Source organism: Cetorhinus maximus, chromosome 8 (assembly GCF_964194155.1).
Source record: "Cetorhinus maximus chromosome 8, sCetMax3.hap1.1, whole genome shotgun sequence".
Lineage (NCBI taxonomy): Eukaryota > Metazoa > Chordata > Chondrichthyes > Lamniformes > Cetorhinidae > Cetorhinus > Cetorhinus maximus.
The window spans coordinates 100,079,479-100,095,834 of NC_135886.1; the positions used below are offsets into that span (position 1 = coordinate 100,079,479).

General features: G+C 39.9%; 1 protein-coding gene across 3 annotated transcripts in view; it reads right to left on the bottom strand.

Annotated features, from left to right (window-relative positions):
- The window catches only part of LOC144683841 (bromodomain and WD repeat-containing protein 3-like), a 113,629-nt gene that overhangs the window by 54,367 nt on the left and 42,906 nt on the right, over positions 1 to 16,356 (bottom strand). For all 3 annotated transcript variants that reach the window (XM_078547324.1, XM_078547323.1, XM_078547322.1), the window contains exons 21-24: positions 10,121 to 10,258; positions 5,459 to 5,535; positions 934 to 1,105; positions 148 to 261 (exon numbers count right to left, since the gene is read on the bottom strand). In XM_078547324.1, the coding sequence (XP_078403450.1) occupies positions 148 to 261; positions 934 to 1,105; positions 5,459 to 5,535; positions 10,121 to 10,258 (501 nt within the window). The remainder of the gene's footprint in view (positions 1 to 147; positions 262 to 933; positions 1,106 to 5,458; positions 5,536 to 10,120; positions 10,259 to 16,356) is intronic.

The following is a 16,356-nucleotide window of genomic DNA, read 5'->3' on the forward strand; positions in this document are numbered from 1 at the left end:
GCTAATAAATTTATGCAGCCAAACAATTTTCAGAAGCAACAGAGTTGGCAGGCTGTGAAACAGTAGTTTGCAAGAAACAGACAACGGCTGTTAACTCCGAAAAGTAGACATACTTTCACGTTTGATAAGAAACGAGCAAACATTCACCTCATCACCCATTTGTGGTACAAACGGTGACCTGCGCGGTGTTGTATCTCTGATCCAAGTTGGAGGAATCCATTCTTCAGAGGGTGCGCCATCTATTGCAAGTTCACTTGGCCTCTAAAAATGAACAAACTATGTGAAGGTTTACACATATAACATTCAAACTTGAGAAAACAAGTTTAGGTTTGAAAGTGCCAGTGCTATACTTTATAATGGGAGTACGGAATGAAAATTTTTTAAATGGCTCATCATGTGCAAGTATAGAAGGATGTACAAGTCCTTGTTACTTACAAGTAGACTTCTTAATGCAAATCTGCACATTTGATGAGGATGCAGTAAAAACATTGATAAGATTGAAATGATACAAAAGCAGTTTTACCTCTTCCAAACAACACAGGCAAGAACAGTGAAAATAAAATTTTCGAGTCAGAAACTTTAATTGACTGAGGTTGAACAATTCAAGAGATATCTGGAACCTGCTCTTAACCTTCTTTTTAAAACTAATAAAGCCAGATGGAACATTCAAGGGCTAGAAATTTGTCTCAAGCAGTGGCATAAAATGGATATTTGATCGACAGCAATGGAACTGAATATCAGTCATTGCGTATAACGGGCAGCCGATCTGGTGCCTCCCATTTTGCACCAGCACTGGAAGTGAATTTCTAGCTCCAAAAATCTTGTAGAACTCATGTTGTAAACTGAATCTTACATTGACAATATAAATTTATGCAAAAACTCCTTTCAGGTCATACAGGTAAAAATCACAAAATGTTGTACACTTTCTTGTACCTTCTGTTTGGACTGTTTGGATTTCTTGCGTTTTACAGCCAATCTTTCTCCCAGCTTCTCATCTTCAGAGCTGCTTATATTGTGACGTACTATTCGTCTCACCAATCGTTTGGGTGGCTGAAGGTTAATACCTGCATCCGCTGTCCAATCCGAATATTCACTTGACGAGTCACTAAATTTAGAATTTTTAGAGAAGGGAAATTTAAACTTTAAGATCAACATTCAGACTTTGGCTCTGGTAAGAGGTAGTAGATATATGATCATACTGTAACATCCTAAAACAAAACCTCTGATTAAAAATAGCAGAATGTATTACAGAAATTATTTTGCATGACACCAGGAGAAAACTCTGGAGGTTCTGAATGTTGAAACATTTCCATCTTAAAATGGGACACAATTATTGCAAACTGGACCTAAATATATATTTTAAGCATTACCAGCAAGATCCACTGAAGTGACACAATCCATTGAGGCTATTTCAAAATGGGTATCAGTCATATCTTATGTGCTTTCTATCACTAATTTCATACTGTAATTTTTAGATTGTCCATGAAATATTGTTATCTCTATACTTTATTGAAAATCTAAAATAGGTTAGGGACATGTTCGTGATATGCCTCGAAGTAACTAAATGTGCCAAATGCTATCAATAGGAAGTAGATATCCTTTTGGGGAATCTTCTCAGCTGATAATTGAGTGGGTCACTTCACTAATCATAAAAGGAATGTAAAATCTAGCTTCATTTAAACATTATATCCGAGACACCATGGTGACTTATCTAAGGAGCTGCTGAGCCATACACATCAGGAAGATCTCAGGTTCTATATCTGATCTGTGCTGAATTAGCTCGACTCAGCCAAAATAGCAGTATAGACAACCTAACCGGAGAATCTACATCTGATTGGTAACCAGCTAATCCTGCTGAAAGTACACATGTATGAACGTTGAGCAAGAACTGAATTGGGCTCAGCTGTGCTACACTTTGAAACTATAGTCCAAACGCCTACCAACACTCACTGTTAATATGCATTCATGAACAGTAGTCACTTGGATAAAGTACCAGTGACCAAGTGTCCACTCAACTATACCCAAGAATGATGCAATACTTTGGTGAGGGTAGAGAAGACCAAAATAGACAAGAACATTTGGATAAAGACAAATTTTATCTGGAATGCAGGGAGCATGTGGTTGGAGGAACATGCTCCATTTTCAGAGGAAAGAACTCAAGTCAACTACTAACTGGAAAGATAAAAGCAAACTATTGCAGACGCTGTAAATCTGAAACAAAAACAGAAAATGCTGGAAAAACTCAGGTCTAACAGCATCTGTGGAGAGAAATACAGAGTTAACGTTTCGAGTCCAAATGACTCTGTTTCAGAGTTTTTATACTAACTGGAAAACTGGTCTTAAAACCCAAAATAATCTTCAATCTGTTGAGATCAGTAGATTTAGTATGAAGTGCAGTAAAAGCTTAGAAAAGAAAAATGCATGTGAAAAAGTAAAGAACTACAGTGAACTTCCACCAGCACATTATCCCAATTTTAAGGAAATGCAACAGCAATTATGCCTTGAAGAAAAATTACACTGCAAGGGTTTTTTATATTAAAAAAAACCAAGTTTTTAGCTTCATTGTTCAAGAACTTGGAAACTTGGTATTGATGCATTGGTAGAATTCTTAAATTCTGGTAGTACACAGACTTTCATCACTGCGGTTCAATTATCTTCAACATTATAATGACTGAAAGCCAGCATGGTTTACATTTTCCTCTGCACAATTCTATCACTAAAACTTTCATAATGTTTGGTTGAAGGAAATGTTCAAAATCTGGAAGTAAACACTAGAAAGAAATATTCAAAATCTGGAAGTAAACACTGGAGTGCCTTAACTGCTTTTGTGACCAGTGAAGTATTCATAACTTAATATTTAACATAAAAGTCTAGGAAATTCTTCTGCAAAATAGGTTGACGGAGTGGGCTGGGAGGATTCAGGAAAGGGCAAACTCAAAAGCAGTAAGGGAAATGTTGAGGATTAATAATTTGGTTAAAAATCAGTAGAGTGGCTCAGGAAGAGACAGCATTTAACCAAAGTAATGCGGCATTAGTCACAAGGGTGACAAAGAAAAACAGGAATGAAAATTAAAGGCAAAGCCACTATATTTGAATGCACAAAGCATTCACAACAAAACAGACAAATTAGCAGAACAGATAGAAATTAATGGGTTTGATCTAATAGCCATTATAGAGACATGGCTGTGAAGGGACCAAAGTTGGGAATTAAATATTTCAGGGTACATGACCTTTAGAAAAAAATAAGCAAAATGTAAAAGGAGGAGGGGTTACCTAATATTAAAGTATGAGATAAAGACAGTAGGCAGAAAGGATCTTAGCACAGAAAATCAAGATGTAGGATGAGTCTGGGTGATGCTAAGGTTTAGAAAACATTGGTGGGAACAGATTATAATAGGCCCCCTTAAGAGTAGTTATAGCGTTAGGAAAAGTGTAATCAGGAAATTAGAATGCATGTAACAAGAACAATACAACAATCATGGGGATTTTAACTTTCATATAGACTAGCCATACCAAATTGGCAGTAAAAGTGTGGGTGACGAGTCCATGGAATGCATTTAAGTTAGGATTTCCAGATCATTGCATCAAGAAGCCAAATAGAGGACAGGTTATCTTAGATCTAGTTTTGTGCAATGAGACAAGGTTAGTTAATAACCTCATAGTAAGGGAACTTCTGGGGAACAGTGAATTCCAGAATTCCCTCTATTCTAGAATGGGCCCAATGGGCTGGAAGGTGGCAAATATAATCTCCCAACATCAATAGTAGGGGAGATGCTACAATATATTTTGAGATGTGATAACAACAGCTACTTGTATTCATATCACACCTTTAACACAATAAAAAGTCCCAAGACGCTTATACGGAGTACTTCATGATTAAGCACATTCAAGATGGATTTATGAAGAGGAAATTGTGTTTTTAACAAACCTATGAGCATTTTTGAAGGTGTAACTAGCAGAATGGATAAGGGAGGTGCCATTGGCATTTAGATTTTCAAAAAAGCATTCAATAAATTTCCACACAATGTTAGTACACAAAATTAGACCTCATGCGTTTGGCGATAAGTTTTTTTTATTCTTTCACTGGATGCGAGCGTCGCTGGCTAGGCCAGCATTTATTGCCCAACCCTAATTGCCCTTGTGAAGATGGTGGCGAGCTGTCTTCTTGAACCAATGCAGTCTATATAGTATAGGTATACCCACAGAGCTGTTAGGGAGAGTGTTCCAAGATTTTGGCCAAGTAATATATTAGCATGGGGCGTGAATTGGTCAGTGGACAAAAAGCAGAGTCTAGGAATCAATGGGTCACTTTCAGGTTGGCTGACAGTGGTAGGCAACCACAAGATCAGTGTTTGGGCCTAAGCTATGAGGGGACAGTGTGTAATGTATTTAAATTTTATGATATAAAGTAGACAGGAAAATAAGCTGTGAGGAGGGCATAGAGGTTGGCAAAGGATTTATACCAGTTAAATGGTTTGCAAGAATGTGATAGATGAAATATAATGTGGAGAAATATGACATTATCCAGTTAGGTAGGGTGAATTAAAAAATCAGAATGTTTTTTAATGGGGAGGAACAGTTAGTATTCAGAGGGATCTAGGTGGTTTTGTACATGAAAAAAGATGGAAAGAGACTAGAGTGGAGCACAAACACCAGCACGGACTGGTTGTGCCCAAAAGCCTGTTCCTGTGGCACGTATCCTATGTGATCCTAATCTTAAAGTTAACATGCAGGTACAGCAAGCAAATGGTATGTTGGCCTTTACGACAAAGGGGTTGGAGTATAAGAGCAAAAAAGTCTTACTGTTATTATATACAGCCTTGGTGAGACAGCATCTGGAGCACTGTGTATTGCTTTGGTCGCCTACCAAAGGAAGGGTATACTTGCCTTAGACAGAGTGCAACAAAGGTTTACTAAACTGATTTCTGGCATGAGAGGATTGTCCTATGAGGAACGATTAAGTAGGTTAGCCCTTCATTCCTCAGGGCTTAGAAGAATGAAAGGTGATCTCATTGAAACACAAAATTCTTTAAGGGGCTAGAACAGTTTAGATCTAGGGCATCACCGTCTCAGAATAAGGCGTTGGTCATTTAGGACTGAGATGAGGAGAAATTCACTCAGAGGGGTCATGAACATTTGGATTCTGTACCTGAGAACGCTGTGGCTGCACATTTGTTGAGTACTTTCATGTCAGAGATCAACAGATTTTTGGATCTAGGGTATCAAGGGATATGGAGATAATGCAGCTTAAGTAGAAAATTGATCATATTGAATGGCAGAGCAGGTTTGAAGGGACAAATGGCTTCTCCTGCTCCTATATCTTATTTTGTTATAGCAGTCTGACAGGGAGAATACGATGATCTGTGTTAATATACAGTACAGGCTTATTCAATTGTGTACAAGAATTCGAGTTAGTATTTGCACTCCAATGACAGAATTCAAAACAAAGGTCTCCTACCTAGAACTGCTCTCGCTCTGCCATTCTTCTTCAGCCTCATCAGATGACCCGTCACTTCCATCTATTGTCTCCATTTCCTGCTCATCATAAAATGCAAATATTAAAAAAAACAATTTAGCTAGTGGCTATTTCCATCAGTTATCTATCTGTAGTTTCAGCAGGGAAAATATAAAGCCTCAAAATTAAGAAGCTGTAATTCCACCTGAGATCATCTTAATCAATCTGCTAATAAAAATAACTGAACAAAGTTCAAATAACCTTTATTTCCTTGTCTCAGAGGGCTCAGTGATAAATGATCGCGTAAATACCAGATACCCAGGCCTTTGCTCGCCACCTGTGATGCAATAGCTTTTAAGCCAGAGATGGATAAAGGTGCAAGATCTTGATCCTTGTTCCAGTTAAGGACAACATGAAGCCATCTGGTAATGCTTGCCTGTACTGAATTTTCCACTTGTATTCTATGTTACCAGTAACATCATAACCTTAAAATTAGATTTAGCCCATTTAGGGGTGATGTCAAGAAGCATTTTTTCCATACAAAGTATAATGGAAATCTGAAATTCTTTCACCCCAGCCACACCTTACAAAAAGCTGCAGTTAGGGAACTTGAAAATTTCAAAATGGTTAATGGAGTTATGACACTAAAGTCATGGTCTAAATAGCAAAACAAGCTTGAGGGGCTGAATAGCCTAGTCCTGTTCCTATTTTAGGGATTAAACACCAAAGGTTACACACATTTCTCAACAGAAATGCAATCAACTCATCCATCCATTCAATATAGATGCCTGGCTGCTGACTTACGGTAATTATGAGACACACAGTCTATTATATTACGTTAACTTCAGAGGGCTTGGCTAAGATTTTGAGAGTAAGCATGAGAGATAACCTGATAAATCAAATGATTGCCTGAACCTGTGGGTTTGATTGGCAGCTATGTTTAAATCTTTCAGAAAGGGACAGGTCTTTAGACCTCTCTGATATATAGCTTGGGCGGAATTTAATGGTCGCAGCATGGACCCGTCCACCAGCTGGGGAATAATCCTGCCGACAATGCTCCTGGAAATAAGTCCCAATTTGGCAGCCTACTTGCTGCAGGCTGGGTTCCCAGCTCCACCAGAGGCATTTCCTGCCGGACTTTCTTCTGAAGGGCGGATGTCTCATCACAGTGCTGCCAGTCAGAGGCCACACGGTTTTGTGAAATGAAATTGTGTTTGACAAATTTATTAGAGTTCTCTGAGGATTTAACAAGCAGGGTGGATGAAGTGGAACCAGGTGGTGTAGCGCAGCTGGATTTCCAAAGGCGTTCGATAAGGTGCCACATAAAAATGTACTACACAAGATAAGAGTTTATGGTGTTGGGGGTGATATATTAGAATAGATAGAGGACTGGCTAACTAACATAAAACAGAGTCAGGGTAAATGGGTCATTTTCAGGTGAATGGCAAACTGCACAGGGATCAGTGCTGGGGCCTCAACTATTTAGGATCTATAATAAATTACTTGGATGAAGGGGATGACTGTATTGTACCCAAATTTGCTGACAACATAGAACTCGCTTTCCTACCTATCTTTTAAGGAGAATAGAGTCTGCAAAGGGGTATATATAGATTAAGTGAGTGGATAAAAATTTGGTAGATGGTGTATAATGTAGGAAAATGTGAGGATGTCCACTTTGGCAGAAGAATAGAAACGCAGATTATTGTTTAAATGGAGAGAGACTGCAGAATTCTGCAGTACAGGGGGACCTGGGTGTCCTTGTACATGAATCACAAAAAGTTAGTATGCAGGTACATCAAGTAATAAGCAATTAGGAAGACAAATAGAATGTTGGCCTTTATTGCAAGAAGCATGGAGTATAAAAGTAGGGAAGCCTTGCTACATCTGCACAGGACATTGGTGAGATCACACCTGAAGTACAGTGTACAGTTTTGGTCACCTTACCCAAGGAGTGGCATACTTGCATTGGAAGCAGTTGAGAGAAATGTCACGAGGCTGATTCCTGGGATGTGGGGTTTGTCTTAGGAGGAAACGTTGAGAATGAATGAGAGGTGATCTTATTGAAACAGAAAATTCTGATGGAGCTTGACAGGGTAGATTTTGAGAGGATGCTTCCCTTCGTGGGAGAATCTAGAACTAGAAGGCACAGTTTCAGGATAACGTTTATGACAGACATCAGGAGCAACTTCTTCTGGGGGTTGTTAGGCTTTGAAATTCTCTTCTCCAGCGAGCAGAGGAGGCTGCATTCATTGAATATATTCAAGGCTGTGTTAGACATATTTTTTGTCGACAAGGGAGTCAAAGGTAATGGGTTAGCAGGAAAGTGAAGATAAGACTACAATCAGATCAGCCATGATCTTACTAAATGACTTACTACTGTTCCTATTTATTACATTCTTATGTTCTCTCACCTTGAGCAGCATCACCAGTGGTCACTGCTAGTATTGAAGGAGGGCTGAGGATTAAGACCATTATTCAATCCCCAGAGTGCAGGTCAGTAGGGCGGGTTGGCAGAGTCAGTCAGGGAAGCCTCAGCGACAGTGGTAGGTGTAAAGGGCAAGGGGGTATCTTCCCTGGGCCTCTCCCTTCCCACTGACAGGATGCCTGAGTAGGAGAGATTGTGTGCTCACCCACCACCACGCCCCAACCTCCCCAATAGGCTGCAGGAGACAGACTTCAGGGTCTCTAGTGGCCCATTGGGCAAGGCTGTTCTCGAACCTTCCTACACCAGGCTTGATGAAGAGGGAGAGAGGGGAAGGTGGCGGGCACATGCCCCGCACCTTCCCGTCCCATTATACAGCAGCCCCTCCTTCCCTGCCTGCTCCTGGGAGGAGCTTTGAATTCCACCCCTTGTTTCAGCTATGGCTTAGTTGGTAGCACTCTCATCTCAGACTCAGAAGGTTGTGGACTCAAGTCCCACTTCAGGTCTTCAGCATAAAAATCAAGGCCGACAGTCCAGTGCAAGTACTGAGGGAGTGCTGCACTGTTGGAGGTGCGGTCTTTCAGATGCGATGTTAACTGAGGGCCCATATACCCTCTCATGTGGACAAAGAGGAGCAGGGGACTCAGCCAATAGCTATCCCTCAAATAACATCTCAAAAACAGGTTATTTGGCCATTATCACATTGCTGATTGTAGGATCTTGCTGTGTGCAAATTGGCTGCCTCATTTCCTACAGTACAACAGGAACTACACTTCAAAAGTAACTCGCTGGCTGTAAAGCACTTTGGGGTGTTCAATGGTTGTGCAAGGAGCTATATAAGTTCAAGCTCTTTCTTTCTTTATGACCAAACGCATTCAATTATATTCTTTATACATGAATTACATAGTAGCTTCAAATTACAATAAGAAGTGCATCAGCCACATAATCAACGTCAAGTTCATAATGGTCAACAGCTAAGCAGAATAGAGAAAGTGAAGTAAAATTAAAAAAGAAATGAAGGGCAGAGAGATTGTAAGAGAACAGATTAGTAGGTAACATAAAGGAGAACACTAAAGTACTTTATATACATATACAAAGAGTAAATTAATAATCAGACACAGCTGTCCTTTGATTAAGAATCAAAAAGGGCATGATAGAGGTATGAAATAAGTAAAAACAGAAAATGCTAGAAATACTCAGCAGGTCTAGCAGCATCTGTTGAGAGCGAGGGAACCACAGTTAATGTTTCAAGCCGATGATCTTTCACGCATTTCTGATTTTATTCTGGATTTCCAGCATCTGCATTATTTTGCTTTTTCGCTAAATTAATACTTAACACCAATTTTCATTAAAGAATGCTGGAAATTTCACAGTAAAGGAGGAGGCGATAGAGAAATTGGATAGGCTAGAAATAGTTAGAAGTTGCAACACTCCAAAGTAGCCAAGCCACCCTGCCTGGATGGGATGCATCCTAGGTTGTTGATAGTAGGATAGATGGAAATCCTGGTGGCTGGAACAACAATCCCCCCAGGATACAAAAACAGTGCCAAAGGGCTCAAGGGTTGCAAATGCTACAAACTTTCCAAAAAGGGAGAAAGATAAACCAGCTAACTACAGGTCAGCATGAAAAACTTCAAGATCTGGGCTGGATATTAACAGGGGAAGGAGGAGGAAGGGAAGAGTTTTGGACAGGCTTCCCCACGTGAAGAGATTTAACTTCACATCGTGCATCTTTAACTCTTGATTCGTTCACCATCTGACTGACAGGCTTGACTTCCAATTGAACAGGGAGGAGTCCATAGGAAGAGGTATGTTCGACCAGGGTGCTGGGTGAGAAGGCGGGGGGTCGGGCGGGGGGGGGAAATTAATCATGTTCCTCCTGGCCTACAAGCAGCACATCAAAGGCATTTACTTTCTCTCCAAAGATATCCTTTCTTCCCTCCAGTTGCTATATTTTTAAGGGCCTGCGAAGCCCAGCCAGCCACTGAAAAATCTGCGAAGCAGGTTAAATCAAAAGCTATTTTCAGAAGGGAATTGAATAAATACATAAAAAAGGAAAATTTGCAGAGCCTTGGGTAACGAGCAGGCAAGTGGGACCAATGGATAGCTCTTTCAAAAAGCTGGCAACAGACATAATGGGCAAGACAGCCTGTTTGTGTTGTAAGATCCTATGATTTTTTAAGTGAAGCAGGAGTGGTTACCACAGGATTTACAATAGTCAAATTAAAGTTCTAGTCACTGACCTCTGAAGAATTATTAGGTTCTTCTATCTGACGAATATTACAAGTGCGGCGTTCCACAGTTGAACGTGTGTGGTAGAAATGTTGGTTTCGGCGTTGAGCCCGTCTTCCTGAGCGTTGAAAATAATCCTGGCCATCGCTCTACAAAGTGATGAATATGTTTCACATTATGTTATGGTTTAGCTAATTTAATATCCTATACATATCTCAAGTCTCCAGCCACAGTCACCTTGATAATTTTTTTTTCTAGGTATCAACATCAGAAACTTCGAGTTCTGAGCAATGTCACTATTTCGATTCATACCGAAATGCCGTGATGTGCAAATTCCAAGATAATCACATGGCTCATTTGTTTTGCTTCTTTAGTAACTAGGTTAAGGATTACAGCTAAATGGTGGAAGAGTCAAGGATTCAATAAGCCCTTTATTTCACCTAGATTTTTTTTTCTATTTAAAAAAAAGTCCAGTTTTAAAACTAGACTAGTACGAAATGCGAATTTGTTTTTTGACTATTTAACACATTAAAAATTTTATATTTAACACTTCCCAACAACTCATAAGATTACAATGTTTACATTTATAACACAAACTGCTCACGTAAAATGTGATTGTTCCCTCCTGCAGTTGAAACACATCTGCACACCATTAGTGAAGTGTAATTGATGTGACATGTATTGCAAAGCTAGTTTACTTTATAAACAGACATCGGAAATTAGAATACAAATACAAAAATGACAATGTATGACTTTAAAATCATGAGTGAATTACATATGGGAACCCTGATCCAAGCATCTGCTGCTTCACCTAAAGGCTCCAACTATGCCTTGCCATGAGATCAGCTAGCATATTATCAAAATCAGTTGCTGTCACTTAAACAGTTTATATGGAACTTAACATTTAAATTCCATGTGAAATGGTTAACTATGACCATACCTTGCTGTAACTGCATGCGAAACCTATAGACAATATTTATATTGAGAGTTTCTGCAACACTTTAGTTAAGTTCTTTTTTGTATGTCACACTGTGCAGTTCCAGCAAACTTTGAAGCCTTGTTTTTTCCACCCTTTGCTTTTCTGTTTCAGGCAAAAGATTATGAGGTTCCACAGATCTAACCAACTCACTGTTTTTAATGAAAACACTAATTTTTGTGGGTCATTAAGGGCACTGTTTTGTGATGCTTATCCCCCAACTGTTCTCATCCAACATTTGAAGCTCCCACTACTACTGTTTGTTACTAGCTGCTCCCACTGGCCCCTAGCACACAGCACGTCCTTGAAGTGCAACTTTGTCAGCCTCAGGCTTGTTTCTGGCCCGCTGTGCTCTCTCTGCAGCCTGGTCTCAGTTCCTTTTGTTCTCTGTGTTGCACTGAAACAAATAGGTCAGCCTCTAGTCTATTGTTGGCCACTAATGCCTTCTCATTGGGTCAGATTTCTCAAAAAAAAAATTACTTCTTGCAGCTGGGATTTCAATCGATCATAACTGTGTATGTACATACGTAACTATTTGCATTAATACACCGTGTCTTTAACATAGTAAACTGTCCCATGGCACTTCACAGGAGTATTATTCCAAGGCCTGCAATTAGCCCTGCCAATTACAATGCTCTACCTTCCCATCCATCTCCATCCACTAACTACACACTATTTTGCCCTTCATACTCAACAACAACTTGTATTTATATAGCACCTTTAACACAATAAAAAAAAAGTTCCAAGGCATCCTTAGGAGAATTATAAAACAATATATGACATTGAGCCCTATAAAAAAGACATAAGTCTGGTCAAATAAGTAGGTTTTAATGAGTGCATTAGAGGAGGAAAACAAGGTAGAGACACAAAGGTTTAAGGAGGGAATTTCCCAGCTTAGGACTTGGCAGTTAAAAGCACAGTCACCAATGGCAGAATAATAAAAAAAAAATCAGGGATCAAGAGGCCAGAAGTAGATCAGTGCAGACATCTCAAGAGTGTTGTGGGGCTAGAGGAGATTACAGAAGTAGGAAGGAGTGATACCAGAGAAATTTGAAAGCAACGATGAGAATTTCTCTAATCATATACTATCTATCCCAGCCTCTAACTTGGCTTTATATCCCCCCTATCTTATGCTTGAAGTGCATTCTACCTGTCCACCTGGCAAGTTAACCACTTCGCCTTCAACTCTGCCTTCTCTCTTCCTTATCTTCTACCTCCCTCAGTCTTCTTCTATTCTCCAGTGTCACAGTTCGCCCTTGGATCAATTATTCCTCGCTCTCTCTAACCTTACTTTATTTCAAAAGTGGCCTTGCTCTTGACTCACCAAATGCATAGGAAATCAAGGTACCTATAAAGATTGTATGATTTTTTAAAAAAAATGGATTCACACATTTATTGGGTCATCTGAAACCAATGGCTTCTTGTTATGCGCCTTGTTCGTCTCCTATTTACTCGAAATCAAATGGTCCTGGGGCTGTTTTGAGATTCAGAATGGTCGTCTCCATTAGCCCAGTGAATCAACACTTATGTTTAAAGGTGGTATTTAACAACACTGGCTATGACAGACGGCAATTAATCCTGCTAGAAACAGGAGTTCTTGTGTCCTGCAACTGAACATACAACATTACTGTATGGAAGGGAAAAGATCGCAGTTTGCAGTGCCTTGGAAAGAAGAATGGGGATAAAGGGAAATTAGTGTGTTTGGTTTAGTCCGTAAGGTAGCTAAAAAAACCTGATGAAGTACCAATCACAATTACAAAAGAGAGCTTCAATAGAGAGGATACTATTATAGTAATATCAGATGGGGAAAGCTAAAAGAGATCAAATTCTTAAAGATCCCAGCACCTTCCCAACCTCTGATCTCCTGCCAAACATGAATAAGCAAAGGTTTTCAATTCGGATTGTATTGAATTGTCATCCGGTATTAAATTCCTTAACTTCAAACTTTTCTGTAAAGACAGCCCTCTGCAAATATTGACAATTTCCCAGAAACCCTCCCATGAAAATATACACCCCTGAAGACTATTTGTCCTAACTTCTAGCGTGAGCTACCCAAAGGAAAGCAATACAGCTATCCCTCGTTTAACACTCCTAATGTCATCCTAAAAAGTGGTCTGCTAAATGAAAACGTACTAAACGAAAATCACTTTCCCTAAGAAAGCATGTAATAAGTTTGGGTTATGTTCCTGACCTGTTATTTTTACATGAAAAACTAATTAGTTGCCTTGAACCCAACTGGCCCAAAAATCCTCTCCTTACTACTATTACTAACTTACAAACTTTCTATTTCCAGTTCGCCACTTCCTGCCTCTTGTTTGCCCCTTCCCACTTCCTGCTCGTCACCTCTCTCGCGCCCTATCCCCTCTGTTTACCCCTCCCGACCTCTTTGTTCCCCCCCTCACCAACCCTTCGCGCTCTCCCTTCCACTCACCACTTCCCTGTTCCTAGCCTCTTGTTTGGCACCTCCCTCTCCCACATCCACACTCCCTCTCACTCTACTGCCCCTTTCATTGCTTCCCTCTCCTAACCCAATCCTTCCCTCCTGCTTGCTGCTCCTCTCCTAACCCACTTACTGCTTCCCTCTGCTCACAGTGAGGGTTGGGAGGGGGAAGCACCGAGAGGGGGGCAAGTGGGAGGGAGTAAAGTCATCAGGAAGAGGAAGTAGCAGACACGAGTGTCTTAGGAGAAAAATGGAAGGGGAGAGTGCTTGGGAGAGAGAAGCATGGGATGGGAGGGCGAGGGGTGGGGGGGGGGGGGGGGGCGAAGAAAGAGAGGAAATGAGTCAGGAGAGGTGGTGAGCAAAGCAATGGCGTATTTTAAAAAAAGATCCAAGCTTGCGCTGCTTCCCTCTGCTCACAGCAAGGGTTGGGAGAGGAAAACAGTGAGGGGGCAGCAATTGGAAGGCAGCGAGGCCATGAGGATAGGGTAGTAGCAGGCAAGAGGGTCAGGAGGGGGAAGGAAGAGGGTTGGGTGAGGCAGCGAGCAAAGCGGTGGCATATTTAAAAGACTGAGCATGCACAATTACAACACCGTTCTTGGCACATGCATTGTAACTACACTAAAACGAAGATGGTGACAACTAATTTGAATAAGTTATTTCCAAACAGCGCTAAAATGAAAATGCACTATCGGAATGAGCTTTAAAATGTGGGAAACCTGCATCACTACAGAAAGCAATTGTTTCCAATACAGAAATAATGCACTGCTACATCAACAAAAAAAATTCAGAAATCTGATCAGTTAGTTAAAAATAGTTAAGAACCCAACCACCCAAGATCAAGAGCCTAAGGCTAAATGCCAATGGTCTTTTTGAGCATGAAATAATACCAACTTATTCAGTGAGGTATCCTTTTAGTTAATTCACAACACATCTTTCTGCTTGCTGGTGACAAAGCACTCGTTTTTGGAAAAGTTGGAATGCCAGAAGATAATTTAGAAACTTTTCGTGGCTTTTTGCCACTGGAGAAATCCCATAGTGAAGATACGCCAATCTTTTATTCAGGAGCTAGCATAAGCTAAATGTTGAACAAGAGAGATGTATTTACATACATAATGGACAGTCTGGGCAAGATTTTCTCAATGAACATGAAAAATTAAAAGTAAGTGTTTAATAGTCAAAGGTGGCAGTGACTTCAAAATGTTGAAACCCCATTAAAAAAATTAAACTTTACAAAAATTGTGCATGATGGTACATTCACTGTACTTACTTACCACAAGCAAACACATAAGAAACAGATTGAGTGGCTATATCTTTTCTTGCTGTGTCAATAATAGAAAGAATTGCGGTCAACAAAGTTTTAAAAAAAGGTGCATGCTTCCACAAGGGGCACTCTGTATACCAGAAGTGAGGAAAACACATGCCTTAAATATTTCCAGGATAATGTCAAATTCTTCAAAGGGACAGTCTGAGTGCTTTTCTACCTTTTGGATATGTCAATTCTTTTGTATTATAGTGCTGCTGAGAACATTGTATTGAGGCAAACCAGGTATCTGCAAGCAGAGTGAGCAGGGTAAGCATTTGTGCAACTCCTTAGCCAATCAAACTGAAGGATTGCGAACATAGGACAGGATTAGGCCATTTAATACCTCAAGCTTGCTCTGGCATTCAATGAGATCATGGCTGATGTGTGGCCTAACTTCATATACCCACACCTTCATCCCATCTCCCTTAATAACTTTGGTTAACGAAAATGGAAAGATCTGTCTCAGATTTTAAATTAACGATTGATCTAGCATCAACTGCCATTTGTAGAACAAAGTTTCAAATTTCTACCACTCTTTGTATGTAGAAGTGTCACCTAATATTACTCCTGAAAGTTCTGCCTTTAATTTTGAGACTATGTCCCTATCAACAGAAAGTTTTATCTCTATCTTATCTGTTCCCATAATATTTTAGAAACTTTGATCAAATCATTCCTTAACCTTCTAAATTCCAGGAATACCAGGGTTTGTATACACTCTCCATGCAATTCAACCCTTACCATTCTAGCAAATTCTCAACGTACTCTCTCCAAGGTCAACATATTCATCCTAATCTGTGATATCCAGAACTGCTTGCAATATTCCAGGTGTAGTCTAACCAGGGCTTTGTACAGCTAAAGCATGACTTTTATCCCTTTGCATTCTATTTCTTTAGATATAAAGACCAGAATTCCATTAACCTTTTAGATTATTTTCTATACAACTGGACCTCCAAGTCTCTTTGGTCCTCCACCATTTCTCAGTTTTTCACCATTTACAAAGTACTCTGTTCTAACCTTTTGAGGTTTAGAATGGGTGTCCTCATACTTGCCTACATCAAAATCATTTACCACAGTTTTTTCCCACTTAACCTATATGAAACTATAGGCCAGTTAACTTGACGTCTGTTGTGGGGAAGGTGTTAGAATCAATCATTAAGGAGGTTATAGCTGGGCACTTAGAGAAACTCAAGGTAAATCAGGAAGAGTCAGCATGGTTTTGTGAAAAAGAAATAATGTTTAACCAATTTATTGGAGCTCTTTGAAGGAGTAACATGCACTGTGGATAATGGGAAGCCTGTAGGCATGCTGTACGTGGATTTCCAGAAGACATCTGATAAGGTGCCACAAAGTTCATTGCAGAAAATAAAAACTCATGGTGTAGGGGTAATTAATTAGCATGGATAGAAGATTGACTGGCTGGCAGAAAACAGAGTATACATAAATGGGTCTTTTTCTGATTGGCAGGATGTCATCAGTGGATTCCCGCAGGGGTCTGTGCTGGGGCCTCAACTTATTACAATTTGTGTCA